Here is a 23,078-nt window from a genome sequence, read left to right on the forward strand (position 1 = left end):
TAGGTTTAATTTAATCAATAATAATTACAACAACAAATAGAATATACTACATTCCTCTCCGAATTCGATGTCAAATAAGGCTTGTTGAAAGCGAAGCCTTGCCATGGCTTGCTTTCGAGGGTCAAGGCGGTCAAGTGTGGGTGCCAGACTGAGGAGGTAGTGTTCGTTTTCGGTGTATTTCTGGACCTGGGCTTGGTCTAATCGATTTAGTATTTGGGCTTGGTATGGTGTCATCTCTGGAGAGGCCTTCCTTTTCCCCCTGCCACTAGACGTAGCTCTAGGTGAAGGCTCCAGGTGAGGACTTGGTGTACCAGTCGGTGAGGGAGGCGGGTTATCTGGGGTTACTTCTGACATCAGGCTACCCTCTAAATCTAGTGTTAAACTTTCCTCAGTTTGATCCTGTATGAAAATAAAGCCCAACACAGCACTTATTAGAACATTAACATTTTCCAGGTTTATACATTTATTAACCCCAGCCTAATCATGTGTCCATACCGGGGCCAATTCCTGGTAAAATATGAGAGTGGCTGGTAGATTTTCAGACACAAAATAATGATTTACTGTTCTATTGAGTGGCTGGTGAATTTATATCTCAGTAGCTGGTTAATTTTAAAGCTAATTTCTCACCCTGGTCCATACACACACACTGATTTTCTGCAAGACACATTCCTAATAGCCTACTTAATTACCTGTCCTGTCTCTGAACAAATGTTATTTAGCATAACGGTTGCTGACTGTGACAGATCAAAATTGGAGGTGGTCTCCCTGTCGTGGTTATAGGGCTCTAGGAACGCTAGTATGTCAAGGTATTTCCATTTCTTCTTGACTCCCCCCTCCGCACCACTCCTGGCCTTCTCCTGCTCTTCTCTCTTCTCCTTCCTGTATTTGTCTCTCAAATACTTCCACTTCTTACTGCATGATAGTCCTATGATAAAAATGAACCTGGCATAAGACTACTCAAAACGTTAGCTACCAGTCGTAATCTCGACACCCACCGCTAATGTATAGATTGATTTTTTAAAGATTTTTCGATCTATAAAGGTTTATAACTGTATAAGTGTTTATAACTGTTTGTCACTTGTTTAATAGCTGGGGCGGAAATAGGTCGGGTTACGATATCAATGAATATTTACATTTTACATTAGCTCTATATAGTATATAGAATTATAGAGCTATACAGTATACAGAATATACAGTATATGAATGAGAGTTTACGATGTACTTACCAGAAAAACCCAAAGACCTACCGATCTGTTCCCAGATGGACTCTTTTATTTAGATATTTGCATATCTTTTATTACTCATGTCGTATAACTCTGAGTAGTACGACACGGCAATTATAAGTGGTTCGACCGGTACCTTGTCCATCTCGGGGCACCGGTAACTACGGTAGAAGGTTACTAGGGAAGGTACACGCGTACCCTACTCTCCTCGTCCTGATTGGTCAGCTGTCAAAAAGGCGCTTGACATCACCCAGCGCTTTTCTGAAAAGTTGAGAAAATTGAACTCAAAAAGGCGTCGGGCTCAGCGCTTTTTTAGAAGTTTTTAAAAGGTGGCCGCTTTTTCCTTTTCCCATAGGGTTGCATGTAAAAAGGCGCTGAAGGCAGCGCTTTTTTCGAAAAAAATAAGTCAAGTGTGAACACAGCCTTAGTTTTTTTTTTGGCAATTTAGGCTACTTTGTTGCCGAGCAGATGCCACGTTGTTAAGGTCAATGGCTACATCTCCAAGGCAACCGCTTGTTGCTAGGTCCGTAAAAAAGTTTATTTACCTCTGCGAACTTTCAGGAGGTATATAAACGGATTTATTAACTTTTGAGAACGTCTTCTGGACCAGTAGAAACAGCGTATTGGTCCAATTATTACACAAGTATATAAGAAATTAATTTGGGACAAGGTTTTCTAACAGTTCTGAACGTTTATTTTCACTGATTCTTTTGTGGGTGATTTGTGAGACGCTAACCTTTGATAACATGTAGGCCTATGCATTTTCAGTATTTCAACATAACTTTCTGGAGGGTTTAACCTCCAGCTAGCGAAATCCTAACGTAAACAATGTGAATCTGATAGCACATAAACAGGCTAAATAGCCTCAATTTCAAACATATACGTAATAGCATGCCCCATCCAATTTCTGAAAATATGTTTATATATTTAAAATTATTTCTGTAAAGAAACTCACCTTTGAAGTACCAAATTTCCAGTTGAAATCAAATGCGTACAAGACGGTTGAACCCCTGCAAAATCTCTTCTGAAACCCCAGTTTCAGCGATGCGTTGAAATGGCATGCGCAAAGTTGTTGTTCAGGAGCAGACTGAGGGGCAGGTTTGCTAAGGAAGAATTGTCATATTCTGTGATGACTTGTCTTTGGAAATGAAACTCTTAAAGGTGACATGACATGAAAACTTCACTTTAGGAGGTTATTTAACATTAATATGAGTTCCCCTAGCCTGCCTTTGGTCCCCCAGTGGCTAGAATTTTCGATCGGTGTAAACCAAGCCCTGGGTGTTCTTCTCCGCCTTTCAGAAAATGAAAGCTCAATTGCTCTGTTTGAAAATCTCCTCTTTGTTACGTCACAAGGAGGAAGGTTACCTCCCCTCTCTCTGCTTTGCCCGCCCAGAGAATCTAGCCCGCCCATAAGAAACTGAGCTACGACCGTGCAAGTGTTTTTATCCTCGAGAGACATCATGGCTTGCAAACGAACATAGCATTACATTTGCTCAGTTTGGATGTACAAAGGAAAACAAAAATATTTTTACAGTTCCTTCATCCGAGCCTCTGAAGACCCAGTATCTTAATTTTATTTTCTCTGGAAATGCGCCTACACAACTTCTGTTGTAGGCGCATTTGTTTTGTATGTCTGCGCCAAACACTTCAGCCACGACTGTTTCCTCAACTTAAGCTAATACAAAACTGGCCTTGCTGAAATTAAATACTGGATCAGTACTAACTCTACTTCGTCCAGCTACTAACCTTGGACAAGTAAGTTAACTAACGCTATATCATTTTGTAGCTTTACTGTATATGGTTACCTAGCTTGCTACCCTTAGAATGTGGCTGTAACATTAGCTCTGCAGCTAACAGCTGAGTTACTGTCGCTAATGGAAAGGTAGATAGCATCAAGTATGTGTGTGAATACATGCTGTAACGTGAGTGTTGTACACTTCTTTGTTATTTGGATAACCGTTCTGCTGTTGGTGTTATGGCGCGCGCGATATCTGCCTTTCCCCTCATTGAAATGACTGAGTGTGTACCTCTGCAAACCAGGGTTATCAGATGAGAATGGGCAAATTCGAGGCATCTTACAGCAACGGGGCTACAGCCATTGTGATACATCCATTGTAAACATTAGCACAAGGTGCATCCCCTCCGCTCCTCATTAGCATTTAAAGCTACAGACACCAAAACAGCGCGTTCTGAGGAAAGCTCCTTGTGGGACTACAAGTAGTGGCTGTAATTCTGCACCAAGGCTGAATTTCGGGAAAGAGACTTCTGATACAGTATTAGGGGACCACTAAGGCCTATATAAAAGCATCCAAAAACAGCATGTCATGTCTCCTTTAAGAGTCGCTTACCTTTTGGTCACATTTAACAATTTTGTATTACAAAATTATTGGAGCACAAATTTGCATTGTGTGTCATACAGCTTTGGTGTGCTATACAAAGAATGTTTGCTTAATCATGTTAAACATCACACATTGATTGCTTTGGTACATGTTTATAGTAAAGAATGAAAGACTAAAATATATTCAAAATTCAGTCTTTTATTTTTAGAGCTGTTTCTGCATATGAGAAAATTGATGACCAATGACATGCTGGGGCTGAGCTGCAGATGAATTACATGCATTGTCTACATTTATACGTGCTGGGTGCAACATTTAATATTGTGTGTGATTGAAATTAATGTAGACTATGGCTACATTGCAAAAGTGTCAGAACTGAGAGCAGTCCAGTGTGATCTCTCCATCTCTGGATAAACCACTATATTACACTCGAGATCCGTTGTCCAGCGACCAAAGAGCGACTTAACGGCAACTTAACCCATGGTACCAAAATTAATGTATCCAGCCGACCAAGGTACAACGTCATGGCAACGTTGTCCACGGGACCAAAAAATAACGTAACCAGCCGACCAAGGTATGACATCGCGGCAACATTGTCCAAGGGTCTAAAAAATAAGGTAACCAGCCGACCAAGGTACAACGTCGCGGCAACGTTGTCCATGGGACCAAAAAATAACGTAACCAGCCGACCAAGGTACAACGTCGCGGCAACGTTGTCCATGGGACCAAAAAATTACGTAACCAGCTGACCAAGGTACGACGTCGCGGCAACGTTGTCCATGGGACCAACTGGCAACATTCCCTTTATAACGTTGCTATGACGTTGCAGCACTTACTGGCAATGTTGCCGCAACGTCATGTGTTAGCTGGGAGCAAACCTGCACATGTATTCATTTAGCAGATGCTTTTATCGAAACGACTTCCAAGAAAGAGCTTTACAAAAGTCCATCCATCCATCATCTTCCGCTTATCCGGGGGTCGGGTCGCGGGGGCAGCAACCTAAGCAGGGAGGCCCAGACTTCCCTCTCCCCGGCCACTTCCACCAGCTCTTCCTGGGGGACCCCGAGGCGTTCCCAGGCCAGCCAAGAGACATAGTCCGTCCAGCGTGTCCTGGGTCTTCCCCAGGGCCTCTTCCCAGTGGGATGTGCCCAGAACACCTCACCAGGGAGGCGTCCAGGTGGCATCCTTATCAGATGCCCGAGCCACCTCAACTGGCCCCTCTCGACGCGGAGGAGCAGCGGTTCTACTCTGAGCCCCTCCCGGATGACCAAGCTTCTCACCCTATCTCTAAGGGAGAGCCCGGACACCCTGCGGAGAAAACTCATTTTGGCCGCTTGTATTTGCGATCTCGTTCTTTCGGTCACTACCCACAGTTCGTGACCATAGGTGAGGGTAGGAACGTAGATCGACTGGTAAATACAGAGCTTCGCCTTTCGACTGCTTCTTCACCACGACGGACCGATGCAGAGCCCGCATCACTGCGGACGCCACACCGATCTGCCTGTCGATCTCGTGCTCCATTCTTCCCTCACTTGTGAACAAGACCCCGAGATACTTGAACTCCTCCGCTTGGGACAAGATCTCTTCCCCGACCCGGAGATTGCACTCCACCCTTTTCCGGTCGATAACCATGGCCTCAGATTTGGAGGTGCTGATTCCCATCCCAGCCGCTTCGCATTCGGTTGCAAACCGCTCCAGTGAGAGCTGAAGGTCAAGGCCCGATGAAGCCAACAGGACCACATCATCTGCAAAAAGCAGCGACCCAATCCTGAGGTCACCAAACCGGACCCCCTCAATGCCCTGGCTGCGCCTAGAAATTCTGTCCATATAAGTTATGAACAGAATCGGTGACAAAGGGCAGCCCTGGCGGAGTCCAACCCTCACCGGGTAGTTCGACTTACTGCCGGCAATGCGGACCAAACTCTGGCACCGGTCGTACAGGGACCGGACAGCCCCGATCAGGGAGTCTGGTACCCCGTACTCCCGGAGCACCCCCCACATGAGCCCCCGAGGGACACGGTCGAACGCCTTTTCCAAATCCACAAAACATGTGTAGACTGGTTGGGCAAACTCCCATGCACCCTCCAGAACCCTGCCGAGGGTGTAGAGCTGGTCCACAGTTCCACGGCCAGGACGAAAACCACATTGCTCCTCCTGAATCCGAGGTTCGACAATCCGACGGACCCTCCTCTCCAGAACCCCTGAATAGACTTTCCCAGGGAGGCTGAGGAGTGTGATCCCCCTAAAGTTGGAGCACACCCTCCGGTCCCCCTTTTTAAAGAGGGGAACCACCACCCCGGTCTGCCAGTCCAGAGGCACTGTCCCCGATGTCCACGCGATGTTGCAGAGTCGTGTCAACCAAGACAGCCCTACAACATCCAGAGCCTTAAGGAACTCCGGGCGGACCTCATACACCCCAGGGGCCCTGCCACCGCGGAGCTTTTCAACCACCTCGGCGACCTCAGCCCCAGAGATAGAAGGGCCCCCCCAATGTCCCCAGACTCTGCCTCCACGTCGGAACGCGTGTTGGTGGGATTAAGGAGGTCTTCAAAGTATTCCTTCCACCGATCCAGGACGTCCCCCATTGAGGTCAGCAGCGCACCATCCCCACCATATAGAGCGTTGACAGTGCACTGCTTCCCCCTCCTGAGTCGCCGGATGGTGGTCCAGAACCTTTTCGAAGCCGTTCGGAAGTCATTCTCCATGGCCTCGCCGAACTCCTCCCACGCCGCGACCGCCAAAGCCGCATTCCGCTTGGCCTGCCGGTACACATCAGCTGCCCTGGAGTCCTACCAGCCAACAAAGTCCGATAGGCCTCCTTCTTCAGCTTGACGGCTTCCTCACCTCCGGCGTCCACCACCGGGTCCGAGGGTTACCGCCGCGACATGCACCGACTGCCTTGCATCCGCAGCTTCGGTCAGCCGCCTCAACAATGGAGGCCCGGAACATGGCCCATTTGGACTTAATGTCCCCGGCCTCCCCCAAGACATGATCGAAGCTCTCCCGGAGGTGGGAGTTGAAGCTCCTTCTGACAGGGGATTCTGCCAGCCGTTCCCAGCAGACCCTCACATTACGTTTGGGCCTGCCAGGCCTGACCGGCGTCTTTCCCCACCATCGTAGCCAACTCACCACCAGGTGGTGATCAGTTGACAGCTCCACCCCTCTCCTCACCCGAGTGTCCAAGACATTCGGCCTCAGATCCGAAGACACAACTACAAAGTCTATCATCGAACTGAGACCTCGGTGCCAAGTGCACATATGGACACCCTTATGCTTGAACATGGTGTTCGTTATGGACAAGCCGTGTCTAGCACAGAAGTCCAACAACAAAACACCGCTCGGGTTCAAATCGGGGGGGGCCGTTCCTCCCAATCACGCCCCTCCAGGTCTCACTGTCATTGCCCACATGAGCATTGAAGTCCCCCAGGAGGACGAGGGCATCTCCGGGAGGAGCGCTTTCCAGCACCCCTCCCAGAGACAAAAAGGGTGGGTACTCTGCGCTGCCGTTTAGTGCTTAAGCACAAACAACAGTGAGGACCCGTCCCCCCACCCGAAGGCGGAGGGAGGCTACCCTCTCGTCCACCGGGGTGAACCCCAACGTACAGGCGCAGAACCGAGGGGAAAAAGTGCATAGGTTAATGATCATAAACAACGAGATAGCCCCAAAAACATTGCGGGTAATCAAAACATGAAGCATACGAACATAAAGAATATCCACACCAAAAAATTAGCCTATGTCTTCGCCTTGCTTGGATCACTGCTGCCATTGAATAAGGTAAATTTGTACACACAGGAAAATGCGCTCCTGGTTAAGACCAGCTTTTAAGAGGCGGAGAAATTCCCCCGCAGAATAGAGGCGCACACTGGCAGTCTTTGTAAATACCGCGGAAAATATAATTAGGCGCACTTTACACGTATCCTCCCACCTTTTTGGGTGGAACTCCCACTTTCCCCATGACCCTCCCACGAACGCATATTGAAAGCGCAACTTGCCTGTTCTCGCTCATGTGGCAGGCAATCTGCGATTTTATCCAAGTGCGCCCTGTTTGTAAATAGCCTGCATTGGTTAAGTCAGTCTTTGCGAACAATTAACGCCTGGAAACAGGCGCAAACGGCTTGATAAATGAGGCCCTCAGTTTTTTTATTGCATGAAAGTGCTTGTCAGACCCTGAATAGCGCTTTCAATGCATTTTCAATGTTTGGCTTGTAACTTCTGGCAGAATGGTTGTCCTATTACTTTAATTGTTATAGCATGTTTCTCTGCGTGGTTTATACATGGTAAAGGTGTTTTGGAATAGATATTCTGTGTGCATTGAAATACATTGAAAACGCTATTCAGTAGCCAAAACCCTTCTCCCATGTACAAAACACCAATATCAATATGATTCACCCAGAAGTTTCAAAACAATGCGAATGCATTTAAAACGCTATTCAAGAGCTGAAAAACACTTTAAAGCAATAAAAAACTGAAAGTCTCCAAAACTGATTCGAAACCAAACTTGTCAGTAGTATGCCGATAGGATGAAAAACAGTTGATTTGAGTCTGTTTGACCTGTTTTAGGCTGAAATATAAGCTATTTCATGTAATGTGTGGCACTGAAGTAAACACGATATTACTGACTAGTAATTTCAATGCCAAAACCCTTTTCCCAAGTATAAACCACCAAGGAACATGATAGAATATTCATAGTTGAATAGTCATGAGCTGAAAAGCACTTTAAAAGAATAAATCTGACCTTTAAGTTTTAGGCCCTCGGTACACAGGCCTAAGGTTGTGGGGAACGGGTAGTGGTGTTCTTGTTAATGTGACAGGTTAAAATATCTAAGGTTAAAAAGATTGTTCAGTGCTAGTTAAAAGGAATTGATCAAATTCATAATTGTGTTAAGTTAAAATCTGTTACGTGTACAAGGGTAAAAGTGTTAACCTGTCATCTCCTGAAGTGCTCTTAATCCATGAGCCTGGGGAAATCGCGGTCTTTTCATCATTCAACTAAGGTTTTCAATGAGGAAATGTCAGCCGTTTGACTCCTCCGCTTATTACAAAATGCCCAGGACACAGAAGACCACAAAAGACGAGAGATATAATTAAAAAAGCTACTACGTTTAATTTTACATTTAAGAAGGGGTCAAAGATAATTATGTAAAAAAAAGGGAAAACCAGCAGTCTTTGGCTTTGAATTAATGTCCACAGTGAACGTCTTGTCGGGTCGTTTTCTGCTGTGTGGTTGTTGTTCTTTCTTTCTTGTGTGCGGCCGTACCTTCCTGGTCCGTTCGACCCCCCCCCCCCGAAATGTTCACACACTCACACATGCAACCACAGCAATCAATGTAAATGAATGTTTTGACACACTAGTGCCTCCACCAAAAAAAAATGCACCAAACATTCAGTCTCGTGATTCTTTCTCGCCTTTTTCAGGGGCGTAACATTAACTGCAGCTTACTTCTGAAGGGTGCATGCAAACATTTAAGCCTAGATTAGTCGTCATGACCACTGGCTTGGGTGAAAAGTATAACCAACATATATTCATGTTTTACTCATTACATATTCATCTTTACTTATTACTTGTAATATTTATTCTTATGGAACGGACCAATTATAGTAGTTTGAGTATTAAGACCACAGTGCTAAGCTTCTCAGCTTATCCTACTGTCCAGTGAGTACTGGACAGTAGGATAGTCCTCCAGCCAACCAAGGTTGATCTCCGCACATGATATATATAAGATTACAATTAAAACTGCTCAGTCATGCATTTATTTTTGGCTCTACCGTCTAATAGTGTTCAGTCTTTTTTTCACACTGGGATAACACTATGCATACTTTTGAATTGTATGATTTTGTTGCCTACTGTGTTTTATTTATTTGAAGGCTGGAACACTGTCATCAATTATGTTACTCAATCTTTGTTTATGTTTTGTAGTTACTTTAGTATGTTTAATCATCGGCTTAGATGGGACTTTTCAAGTCCCACAGGGGGAAATTGATGTGGTAGCGAGGTAGGGAAACGGGTATCTTCCTTCATAGGCAGAGGCCTAAGATAGAAGTCAAGATTTACTGTTTATATCTAACCACAAATAAGCAGTGTTGTAGTACTCGAGACGTGTTGGTCTGACCACAACTGTGGGAATATCACTAAATTGCCTGTGCATTGTTTAATTTATTTGTTAATATCATTACTGTTATTAGATGTAAAACGTGACGTGACGCTTCAAATGCAACCAATAACTTCAGTCATTTCTAATTTGAAATGACCCATCACTCCTCATCCCACCCCAAAAATGAATGAAGAAGATAGGTGAAACAGTGGCTGTGTGAAGATGTCTGCCATATTAGCTATAATTAGATTTGGTTACCTGAACCACAAGAGTTTACAATAGCGTCCATCATGGGGTTTTGTATAACCAGGTAGGTATTCATACACATTACTGCTCGAAATATTTGTGAATTTTTCCACCAAATGTGTAGTTAAAAGTTCCAGCTTTTTCTGCATTAGTTCTTGATCACTGTGTAAATAGAAGACTTTAAATAAATGACAGAAGAATGATAGACCTCTACTGGTGGAGGTAGTGCTGGTTTGGAATAACATTACCTTGGAGAACTGCACAAAATACATTTTAACATGATATGCAAAAGACATTGAAAGGGAAGAAATAATACACATTCAGGGTTTTATTGCCAACAGTCATACAGAATGATAACTCATACAACCAAATATTAAAACTGTAAACATTGTTTGGACTCAATTCTTTGTTTGAAAGTTTTTACTAGTTCCAAAATAGTATTTTTTTGGTGATCCCTCTGACAAAAAATCATATTTAGAATTTGGAAACCATATATAGAGAAAAATCTTGAATCTCAAGCACCAATGCGCAGCAGAGTAAAACACAACCTCTAGTGAACGTACGGGCATGCCCTATGAAAGTTCAGGATTGCATTTTGAAGAAAACAACATTGGTAAAAAATAAAAGGCACATTTTCATCAACAGAAATCTATTTGACCTCACATGGATGTTGAGTGTACTCTGAAATGTATACCCCGTGCAACTCATAATACATCAGTTCATTTGACGCACAGTAGCGAATCAACAAATAACTGTTGGTGTTGTACTTAGTGTTAAAGGTAGACTCAATAATACAACAACTTCACACACAGGAGGATAATGATTTTCTGAAATCAACAGTAGGTCTATCAGCGTTGAAAATGGTAAAGTCTATTTTAATTCCTCCTGACATAAGGAAGAGTCAACGGTTGCATCTTCAGCAAAGTTCATGGTGGTTGACTTCTCTGGGAAATTTACCACAGAGTAACGATGTCATCACATAAAAGAGAATGCAGAACTCAACCCATTGGTATTCTCTACTCAACAAACAGCAGTAAAAGAGAAAAACGAATCAGCCATTTAAAATTAAGTAGAATTGTGTTTTGATGGTGTCACTTGCTAAATCGTAGTTTTGGAATGTGTGTATAAAATATTAAGTCAGCAATGTAACATAGATTCACAAGTGTAAAACGGACAAGAGTTCAGTTCAACCAAGATTTACCTAGGTCGTTGTAAAAGGGGGTTATAACCGAGCTGAGGCCTCAGTTGTAAAATTACTGTGAAGTCAAATTACTTGATCTAAAAACAGTAAATAGTAATTTACTGTAAGTCTGACATAAAGCCTTGTTAGATTGCAAGTGATGTTGGAAGAAACCAGCGATTGATAGCAGCTCCAAATATACAGCTAGTAACTCCAATTAAGTATTCAATAATACAACTGTTAGGGAGGAGGGAATACAGGTCAATTCTCAACAAAGTGTACAGTTTATATGTTGTCACAAAGGACAAGAGTTCTAATTATTAAGTGGTTCGTGGAGGATGTGAAATGGTGATCTTACAATATTACAGACCCTTTTTTAACTAGTAACAGTATATTGTGAGAACTAGATGCATGTTTACTTTTTCTTGAAGCAAAATACAGGTACACTAAGATACATTTCAATTGTCTTGTCAAAGTAATTGAAAACGGACTGAATTTGGTTCAGTTGTATAGGCCCGACACATCAATAGCATGTTTGATAATGGTTTGAGAATTCTGTTGTCCAATAATGATGGCAAGGTGGAGAGATTCAAAACATTTAGCCTCTGTATTACAAGTATCACAATAATACAAGTGCTATCAAGTTAGTCACTGTAACCAAGCAAATTCTACAGTAACTACTGTTCTAGCTACCCTGTATCAATTACTGGAAATTGAGGTCTTAACAACTATCATTCAAAACCGTATTTCAATAAGATCAATTATGTGTCAAGCTATATAACAAAATAAGCAACTGTAGGAGTAATCCTAACAAAGCGACTGATATCCAGAATATTTCAGGCAGTCCAACAGTAACATAGACCCTTTAATAGTTCCTCTGTGATGGCCCTCAGTGGTGACAATCAAAGATAGGAGATCCACACATTGAGGCGTGAATATTCATAATTCATAACTGTGTTGTACCATGAAGTGATCTTTTTTGTGTGTTTTTTACAAATCCAATAAAGGGTGCTCTATGTGAAATTAAGAGGATTTTTATAACTCCTCTTCAGTGATTATGTTTTCAACACATGGTGAATTGTTCTTATACAACTAACACAGATAATCTAAAGTTCTGTGCAATTAATTTGTGACCATTCATCAAATACCTTTGAAGTCAACAAAGCCAGAAAAGCTAGCATAAACAATTTCTTAATATCCATTGCATGATTCAAGCCTCAAAAACGAATTCACTACACACCCAGTTAAAAGGATTTAGAAGAATCAATTAAGAAATATTGTTTTGAAAAGCATAAATATTTTACAGAGTGATCATACACAAGCACCTCTCCGAAAAGGGCATCAAGGTCTACAAACAATGTTTCACAAGTACAGTTGATTTCAACGTCATGCGACCGCTGTAGCACAAAAGTACTTCATGAACATTTTTAATTTACCTTTAAAGCCATGTTGACAGCACTATGGGGGGTGGGGGGGGGGGGGGGGGTGGCCGTGACCCTAGCACATTGGGACTACTGCAAAGCAAACACATTCACGTCTTTCCCAATAAAAGCAAAATCAATACAGACCTGGTCAGTTGTAACGCTAGCTGTGGGACAAATCCTAAAATAGTTCTATATAAATAGCATTTTATCAAACTGTAGTTTTTTTCCCTTTAACTTTTACCAATGACTGTGTAAATCTGGTTGTGCTTGATAGACAAAACAAAAGTTTGGGATTTATTCTAAAATATTTTTTTATATCCCTCCTTGAGGTCGATTTGCTCTTCATCTAAACTACTGAAAGTTGTCCTTTTTGTTTTAGGACACCAAATCAACATATATGTCCAAATGCACCTATATGTGTTCTCAAAAATATAGCATTTTAATCATCACATCAAAATAAAAACAGTTCTATAAATCAGCAATCTTCCTCAAGTGCTCCAGTGCACACACCTATTCCAAGATACTGTCATAGCAAGAAACCTTTAAACAATAGTATATTTTCTATCTTCAAGTTTCAGGTTGAAGGGAGGCTTGTAGTGTCTCCTACACTACCCATCTGGCATTGCAAGTCACTGTTTTCTTCCCACTGGCTCCTTCAGGCACAGTTCACTTCCGGCAGACACTATGGGCAGGCTGTTGTCACGGTGATGGCCAATCAGATGGCTGATGCTATCAAATATGTGATCTTTCGTCCGTACCTTTCGAAAAAGGGGAGAATTATTTGTGTTTATTGAGGTGTAATTTAAGAGGCTGGTTAACGTTTTACGTTTTATTTGTGGAAATATATATATTTTACCCTTTCATATTTGTGGAATAAAAAATAAAAACATTCTTATATCACACTCTCACTTGCTCAATCTTTCACATTTTCCACCAATTCTTTAATCTTATCTTCCCCTATCCCTTCCTCCCTTTTTTGTCCTCCTCCCCTCTGTCCTACCGTGCCTTCTGGGTCGACCAGCAGCAGGTGTTTGACCAGACAATTGTGCATGCCTGTCAGGACAAAGGAGCCAGGATTGGTGGTGCTCTTCCGCACCAGGAAGTCTCCATCCTCGCACAGAAGTTTTTCAGCCTGGTGCCGGCTCATTTCCCCGTGATACCACACCTGACCCTCCAACTCCTCCTGGGCCCGGAAGGCTGCCGAACGCACCAGCAGTGGGCTGGAGTTGTCCACAGATGTGGTCTTGTGCAGGGTGGGGGTCTGAGACTGGGTTAGAATGGCATCCTCAAAAGGCTCTTGAAGGGAGGTTGGGTGATAGAGAGAGAGGACAAAGGAAGGATATAATCAAATAGACTATGCAAGAGTGAACACTTTGAATGTCCAAAGAGTTAAACAGAGGGGACTATGCACCAAAAACCATGTCTTTATTTAAGCATTTCCTTTTTGTCCTATATCTGATATGGTAATTTTACACCAAAATAGCAGGAGCAAGAGCCAATGTAGGAACACAATAACCGAGCATGCCTCTATAATTGACATTTCCTGAAAGACAACACATGAGCGAAGCAAGGTCAGGCATGGCACTCGGGCAGCGCACGTCATATCACCCATCGCCGTGTTCTTAGCCCATAGGCGCTGAAAAGTCGCACACATGCACGCACATGCATCCTCGATTACCTTTGTGTTCTGCGCTGCTGCCACCCACCACCATCCCCTTCTCTCCCATGTTGTCTGTCTGTACTCCCCGTGGGGGATTTAACTCGTTGCTCCCTGCCTCATGTGATGCATGCTGCAGTGAAGGCAGGGAGCGCTCCCCCATGTACATCCATTCCGCCAATGTTAAACCTATTTTTCATGTATATGAATAAATGGTGAAATCAATCACGTGAGTATCTTGACTGAACTGAGTGTTTTATACCCGGTGCATGCTCTGAGTGTGTTTGTCAAAAGGCCCTGGAGGGTTAGTAAATGAACAGTTAGAACTACTTGTTCTCTTACTCATATCGAACAGGTCTTTCCTGGAACTGTCTTTGGCTGTGCTCGGGTTGCCTCCTGCCATGCCCTCCGCCTTGGCCTGCAGTGCTGCCTGAACTTGGGAGTCGATCTGCTGTGTGTTGATGTACGTTGGCCCATCACCCGTTTTTGGTACTTGACTCTTCCCCTCTGGTAGACTGTACATGTCACATGACCCTGGACACGGGTAGATGATGTGCAATGGAAAGTTAAACGGACTAGCACAAGTCAAGGTCAGAGGGGAGGTTTCTGGTTACCCAACCACCTCTGTTATGTTCAAGAGATGGATTGTCTTATTACCCTGTTGAATGAATATTGACCTCCTTTCGTCCCCCCGGTTCTCCCCACAGTGTCGGCCCTGGTAGTATGTCTGGTCTACCATTGCACCTGGACCCATCTAACAAGCACAGGCATCAATTTAGTCTTTATTCCTAAAATGTTATGGACAATTGTACATTTACATGTAGGATTTGCAATTCCCTCATCTTTTGAATGTAAACTTTCTTTTTGAAGTATTTTTGACAAGATCCCATCCTTTGTGTTTATCTTACCTGGTTGCTGTCCTGTCCTGCCATCTGATTGGTCAGCCGGGTGTCAATGAAGCCTCCAGGGGGCGGCATCTTCCCAGGGATGTTGTTGTAATAGGGGTGCTCGGCTGGCTCTTCCTCTTCCTCTGTCCAAGGCGAGTCATCCATGTTCAGGACCCTGGTACATACACAGGCATGAATGCACAAACACACAGGCAGGAACATATACACACAGGGGCAGAGGCGTACACACACACATACACAGGTGGATACACAGGGCAGAGACACACACATACGCAAACAGTGACACACAAAAAACATAGGAATTGTCAAACATTACTGAAAAATAACTAAATAATTACCCCAGTCACTCAGAGTACAGTGGCTGACTAATTGTGACCCTGTTCTACTTAACCCTCTGCTTCCTTCATTTGTATGGAAAATTTAGAAAATCAACCAGAAGAACATACAATTATATTGCCAGCCTAAATGTCTCCAGCTGATCTCACCTGTCATGCATGGATGAAAGCTTGCTGGAGGGACACTGGAGGTATTGCTGGAAGCGAAGGTCAAAGGCTTGGCCAATCGTGCTGATGACATCCTGGGCCAGCCCATCAGAACACTCCAGGATGTGACACGCTAGACGAGGGAATGTGCCAGGTGTCGGCTGTTCAGTATTGGTTCAACATGTGCTAATTGCCAAGATGTCCCAGTAGGTTCTGATACCCCCACAAACATCCCCCGCTACATACACACACTCACACACACACAGACACACCTCCCAAAAAAACATTTGGTTTGTTGTTTCTGAATGAAACATTCTCTGAAAGGACAAGAACAAAGAGGAGATCTCCTTACCCCTTCGGTTCACAGGGTCTTTTGCCACATATGCAACAAAATCTGTTGTGTCCTAAAGGGGGCAACAACAAAAAAATATCACATTGGCACTACACTAGGTCAGAATCCATCCGACAAGTGATAGCATGCAGATATAAAGTGGCTTTCCAATTATGACTATTACACCATTCATACAGAAGCTCATGCTGTCAGTTTAGAAAACACTCTACTGTCACTTACTGGATCTCCTCCTGATGCAAATGAAATGGACTGCATATGGTGATTGGCTATGATCTGTAAAAAAACAAAACACAACCAATTCGAAAACTAGAAGCTTCCAGCACACATTTTGACTGTTTGACTTAAAGCTAGGATGTGTAATTGTTTTTGTTATACTGAAGGTCTCTTCACATCCTGATAGCAAACAATAATTTAAGTGGTCTAAATGGGAATATACCGTATATATATATATATATCTTCTGTGGAAGGGACAGGACCAAAAAATTATCGACCAATCATTACGTTCTGCACAAATGTAATGAGAGGATGTCCTTCCTGTCTGTCAATCAGGCCCGTTTCTAGCCCACTTAGTCCCCAGTAGGGAGGGCAATAAGATATTTTGGGGAAGGTAAAGAAATGTTAGTAGGGGGGTCCGGGAGCATCCTCTCCCGGATAGTTATTTTTTTCATATTAGCAGTTTAAAGCTTAAATTATAATTAGCTAAAATCAGCGAGGTGAACAGCGCAAGCTAGCGAACCTGAAGTGCTGCTGCAGCTGTGTGCTCCTCAGGTGCAACAGCCTACAATCCAACAACATTTAACCCTCTCTACAAAAAAGCTAAACAAAACACAATTTAGCTAGCCAACAACCAGATGTAACGAGAGGTTGACAATTCTCCAGAAACTTTGCAGCGCACCTCTCTCGCTGCTGTCCTCGACATTTATACCACTCAACTAATCAATTAGCATTTAGTAAAAAGTAGTATTTTTAACAATACATTTTTATGATTGGTTGAGCCAAAATAGACAGAATACAGTGGGGAAAAAAACGAAAAGAAGGAAACAAAATAAAAACAATTTCCTACATTTGGTAGGACAGTGCTTCAACACTAGAAGCGCTGAGCCGGTTTAAACCTGCTAGAAGCGCAGTTAGGGGTCCAATGACCTGTGAGTCTTCAGACTGGGGCGTTGTTACTGACACGTAATGGTCGCTAGATGGCGCTGCTTACAGGGAGCAAAGGCACGGTCGAAATATGAACGTACCTTTGTCAAACTGTCATTTATTTCCGTGTTGCTATTCAGGGATTATTCCGTTTGTTGTCTAGCCCTTCAATCATTTAGCAAAATGTTATTTATTATATAACGATGCTGTAAAGTGGAATTGAAAATTAGTTTTAAGTTCATCACACCACAGAAGAATGTGTTGTTAACTATCCATCCAAATTCGAATGAAAAACCCCATCGACAAGTATGTTAAATTAGGCTTTGAAATTGTGAGAAAATCAGCAGTCTTCTCTGCTTGAGACTGGGGGGGCCTGTCGCCTGAAGGAGCCCAAGCTCACCCCCTCGAATTTATTGAATTTAGCAACAACAGCAACACTAGCTAAATCAATTGCAGATATCAGAACAGACCTACCTGCAGTCTCTGAGTGATTTATGTGTTAATTACTTTGTTTTCGCATCATACCAGCTGAGTAACAGAATGCAACTGTCTGTGATTTGACGTAGATAGGTCGGGTTTTGGCTCCGCCTATACAAAACTTGAGCCGAAAACAGAAGAGTTCTGTTCAACGGTCTAACTCCACATTTCAGTTTTTGCGCTTTGCACATGCTTTCAGGAACTCATTTCACACGTATGTACTGAGAAGCAAATCATGGAATTTTCTTTACAGCATCTTTAAAGGATGTCAAACACGTTGCGTGTTATGTATGCAATTGATGGTGTCAATTGCATGCTTTGTGATTCCAATGCATTAGGTGGCGCTCTACTGCACCGGTTCATGGCATTGTTACTTTTGTTCTACTGGCTAGTAAAAGCAGAGTTAAAATGGCTACCCATGTCTCTACATGCGTTCTTGTGTCACTCAGTTAATCACTAGTGTATCATTATATTAAGTTCAAGTTCAAGTATTTTATTGTCAGATGCACAGAACAACACAAGGTCAGACTGGGCACTGAAATTCTTAAGACAAGACAACGCAAGCACCTGGCATAACATAACATATAAGTACACAGAACATTAAAGAATATATTGTGCTTATTAAAGTTATGTCTTATGAAACTTAGAAGTGTGCTCAGGCTTAAACATGGTGTCTCACACAGGGTGTGGGAAGCAGGCTGTTCTTTGTGTCTTAATCTCTCAATTTCAGAAACAACCTTGAGATGGCACCCAAGCAGGTGGGACGCGTAGGCAAGAACAACTCCCTGCTGCACAGGAGAACAAGATCAACCCTCTTCTTGTGTTTTTTGCACTGTATAATATATGCTGGGGCAGGGACAGATAGTCAGTTGGACTTTGTGAACCAACCCAAACTGTTGCGGGTAGGGAAACGTAGACAACCCCAGAGCTCTGTACTTGTTGATTTCCAACTGCTGCATTAAAGCTGATATTATCGGACCTCTGCGACTCCAGACCACTCTTTCTAGAACACAGATTTGTGTCATTGAATACCATCATTACATATTGGAATAGACACTAAATTTAAAATCCTTCAACATAAATTACATCTATGCTAAGCTTAAATAAGTAAACCTCCTGAATATACAGATAAATATAAATAATACAATATACTAAACCCCAGTGGCGGGCCGTCAGGGCCTGCAAGGCCTTCTCTGCTGGCCTAAACATACTCAAAAAATATGTAAATAAATTATTACAAAATGTTGTGGTTATATATTTTTTCTTCATAATTCCCCTGACCATCTTAATGTCGTTCCATAAATACACTGACAGAAATAACAACAAATATTCTCCGTAGTCTGTTCTGTTCGTGTCGTGTTATATCCGCTTGGTTGAGCTGCTGACAGTGTTGTTTATCGTGGTACAGTTTTTATCCAATCATAATTCAGCTAGCTTGTGTTGTCAGGTTCTATGAAATCTGCCTGAGGCCTTCAGAATTAAGAGAGCAGGCTCCCGTGCGCTGTAAGTGAACGGAGACGGTCAATTGCGATAGCCAATCAGATCTCGAGTCTTCGACACCAAGGCCAGCTAGAAGGCCTTACGTTGAACTTTATGTACGCGTCCTGTGATTGGATAAGCACTCGTGAAAGCCTGAAAGAGGACAATCCGTTTGCGAGAGAGATCGATCCGTTCAACTGCAGTCGCTCATTGCTGTTTATTGCTGTGAGTTTTCAACAAATTTAAACCCACGATGGCTGAAGTAGAAGAACTAGATTTGGTTGCCGATATACTTGCCACGCCATTTTCAAGACGGACCTTTCAGGAAAAGCTGGACCTTGTGAGAAGAGGTCGGCCAACCCCTATGCTAAGTAGCCTGTCCCAGCAGGGAAAGGGGTTTGTCCAGCATTTTCAAGCTAGCAACTATGAAAGGTACCCGTGGCTCACAGCTTCAGAGAAACGCTGCAAATTATACTGCTATATATTCGTTATCGTCTCGTTGGTGACTTATGTGAAACGGCGATAATGCGCAGTTTATTGGACAAACTTGTTTAAGCTCACATAGCGTACTTTTGGTGGACTTTAGTGGACAAACTTTGTTGACTCATCTCTGATAATCGCCTTTAATTTTTGAGTTTTGACAGTATCCGTGATCTTAGTTTTCTACTCTTAATTGTGAATGCGAGCTTTTTGATTTTCAATGCTCCGGAAATTAAGTGTTGCTCGACTAGCCTATATTAAGGTGATGTAATGTGTAAGTGTGATTCTGTATGGATTCTCCAGCCGTGGTGTCAAATTGATGCTATTGTGAGGTGTATTAGTTTAGGTAGGACTAAGTATGACGTCACTGAAGGCCTAGGCGTGAAATGCACGGCCCGCCACTGCTAAACCCTAAATACACATAATAACTAGTGCTGTCAGTTTAACGTGTTATTAACGGCGTTAATGCAAACCCATTTTAACGGCGTCAATTTTTTTATCGCGCGATTAACGTTCTTTTTGGCCAAGCAAACTTTGTAGTTCTTTTCACATGCTGTTACTTTCGACCCCTTCAGTTCGGACGAAAGTAACACATGGGTGGGTCAAAAGTAACACAACGATACAAGCTAGATTATCTGTGTTACTCTGACTATGACCTTGTTAATATGTAACTGCAAACATATTTTGTCGTTTATTTTTGCAAAAAAATATATAATTAGGCCTACATTTTCATTTAAAATTTCAGTTTCATCAAATATTTCAAAAGTAACCCGACAGTACAAACTTGAATTGTTTAGAATATTTATTTTCATTTATTTAATGTCAATCAATTTCATAAAACATATTTCATATATTTCACATATGTAATTTTCATAGTGGCTGCATACAAACTTGAATTGTTTAGAATATTTATTTTCATTTAATTTATTTCATGTCAATCCATTTTATAAAACATGTTTCATATATTTCATATTTTAATAGTCGCTGCAGAAACCTGACTAATGTTAACGGCGTTAAAAACCTCTTAAGAATCCTGTTAAATGTGCCTAAAAACGCCTAAACAGCATACCCAAAGTAAATTGGAAGCTGTTGAAACATTTGGAGTACATGCATGTAAATGGTCTCTTTTGAAAGCTGACACTCTGAAGTTATTTCCCCTGTTGTCAGGACCCCTGTCAGTCCTACTAGTGTTGAGTAATAGAAGCTTGAACACAAGGAAAGTGAAAGTTTCTATTTCCGCCTAGATTTTGCTTTGAAAACAGAGGCCTGAAGAGGCCTAGAGGTGGTAGGTATTAGCTGGAAGAGAAAATTGGACCACAGGTTGAAGCCTTACCCAATTCAAATCAAAATTCAAACATAATACCACAATATATTCATATTTGACACATGTTTTTATAAGAGTACATCCAGGCGTTTTCTAAAAGGGCCTTTTGGAGACTCCAAAATGACCCTTTGTAACCATAGTCAAATACTTAGGATAAAAAGGTCTTATTTTTCATAATTGTTATCTCTAATAAAAGGTGGTACTTCATATATAATAGCTAAATCCCTAATTAGTATTACTGAAACACAAAAACTGAAGCATGAACACATTGGAGTGCTTTATCTGATTCCCAGGATTGGCGCACAAAGAACACTGATTCTGTCAACCATATTGCGCAATCGACTTTTATTTTGAAGGCTCCACAGATACATAGCATATTAGGTATTAGCATTTACAGCTAGCTCTCAGCTACAAGGCTAACAAGCTAATTGTTAGCCTTGGCTAATTGGCTAATAAGGCTAATTGTTGTAATAATGGCTATTTATGAATGTTATACATTGTATTAGGACGAACTAATTGACATAGATAGATACTTTGGACCTTTGAGAATGTAAGCAGATCAAGTTTTGATGGGTTGTTTGCATACCTGGACAAATCTGAACCTTTTAGGGTGAGTACAACTTTTTGCTTTGGCTTTGTTTATATATTGGTCACCGGACAAAGACATAGACTGTACTTGCTGTTGCAACTCGATCTTGAAATGGTTTATTTCAATGGAAGCACAAGAATCGTAGCTTTCCAATGATGTATCATTTGTGTAGCAGTCTAAAGAATATATTAGTTAGAATTGAGTGCGTCGTAACTGAGGGAGGGGGGGGGCAGCATTTCTGACTCGTGGGTGCGTCAGGACTGTAACAGTAGCCTACAAACAAACAAGAAAATAACAAAAGGCATTAGACTACTCATCGTCACAGTTGTGACAGATATAATGTTCTGCACCCTCAGTGCATGCCTCATGTGACCAGAGCTGGCAAAAGAGACACTTCACCCACACTTCCCCAGCAAGGACGAGCTGAATGTTTCCCCACACACAAGACATTCCTCATCCTTGTCCTGGGAAACTGTGGGTGCAGTGCCTCCGCGACCAAGGAGCCTTTTCTTTGGTGCAGACGGCTTCTTTTGGACCCTTTTTTGTTGCTCCTCCTCTAGAGCTGCCCTCACCGGAGAGTCCGTGACGATCACCGTTGACCTCCTTTTGCCTCTTTGTTTTGTGTCTTTTCTGGGACCAGCCTTGGGAAAGGGACATACATTCTCAGGAATGAATGTCTGGACAGAACTAGCGTGCCTGTCGGTCCCTCCTGGGACAGCAAGCAGACCTCTTCCCTCTTCTTCAGGTGGGACAGCTGAACAGACAGCTGGGTGGTCACACTGGTCAGGGATGGCAGACTTTGAACCACCAGGATACTCTGGCAGCAGCCCTCCCTCAAACAGGCTCTGGCTGAGTGGGTGTATGTGGGAATGTGGTGTAGGACCACATGGTACCAGTGAAGGAACAGGGCGGGCGGCGACGTAGGCAGGTGAGAAGTCTTGCTCATCAAAAATATCTGGGTTGTAGGGGCAGATGCCAGTGCACACAAAGCCAGATGTTACGTTGCTTGGTGTCGCTGCTCGTGGCAGAGCTGTGGCCACTAGGCTTGGCTTTTTCCAGGGTGTGTTTTCATCCAGTGATCTGCTGCTGGGTTAATATATCTCTTCAGTGGACCGAAGACGCTCCTGTCGAGTGGCTGGAGACGATGTGAGCAGGAGGCTGGGAAAGATAGTAAGACTATGCTGTTTGACCGACAAAAGTCAATTGCTGCCACAGAAAGGTGTGACCAGTGGTTGTCAAGGAGCAGCAGTACCTTCGACTCCAGATTTACACGGGTGTGTCTGGCAAAGTGCTGGAGAAAGGCCAGAAAGTCAACATCCTGCATCCATCCTGAGCTATTTGCAGAACCAGCAGAGCCGATGGGACCACTACTCACAAAGTGGTCCTGGAACTTCTTCCTGGGAAAGATGAAGTACGGGGCAATGCTATTGCCTTGTGCATTTACAGCTAGGGCAGTGGTGACCAATGTCCCCCTCTCCCCAGAGGTCACTGCACCGACCTGGCGCTTCCCCTTGGTGGCTATTATTTTATCGGGCACTTGGACCGTTGTTGTACCCGTTTCATCCATGTTCCAAATGTCCTTAGCTTCAAAAAGGTGACGGGCAAGAACTGTCTGCAGGTTGTTAAAAAAAGCAGACACATTTGTTTTTTTGAAACTGGTGGAACGGGACATGCTGGTGGCTTGAGGT

At 42.9% G+C, this 23,078-nt stretch overlaps 1 protein-coding gene across 1 annotated transcript in view; it reads right to left on the reverse strand.

The window, feature by feature from the left end:
- Window positions 1–13,131: 13,131 nt before the first annotated feature.
- The window catches only part of shc3 (SHC (Src homology 2 domain containing) transforming protein 3), a 61,237-nt gene continuing 51,290 nt past the window's right edge, over window positions 13,132–23,078 (reverse strand). Inside the window, exons 5-13 of the mRNA XM_067258108.1 lie at window positions 16,121–16,174; window positions 15,902–15,953; window positions 15,553–15,682; window positions 15,068–15,221; window positions 14,817–14,913; window positions 14,565–14,693; window positions 14,502–14,531; window positions 13,503–13,798; window positions 13,132–13,260 (exon numbers count right to left, since the gene is read on the reverse strand). Coding sequence (XP_067114209.1) covers window positions 13,132–13,260; window positions 13,503–13,798; window positions 14,502–14,531; window positions 14,565–14,693; window positions 14,817–14,913; window positions 15,068–15,221; window positions 15,553–15,682; window positions 15,902–15,953; window positions 16,121–16,174 — 1,071 coding nt within the window. The remainder of the gene's footprint in view (window positions 13,261–13,502; window positions 13,799–14,501; window positions 14,532–14,564; window positions 14,694–14,816; window positions 14,914–15,067; window positions 15,222–15,552; window positions 15,683–15,901; window positions 15,954–16,120; window positions 16,175–23,078) is intronic.

The sequence above is a fragment of the Osmerus mordax genome, chromosome 20, assembly GCF_038355195.1.
Source record: "Osmerus mordax isolate fOsmMor3 chromosome 20, fOsmMor3.pri, whole genome shotgun sequence".
NCBI classification, from domain to species: Eukaryota; Metazoa; Chordata; class Actinopteri; order Osmeriformes; family Osmeridae; genus Osmerus; species Osmerus mordax.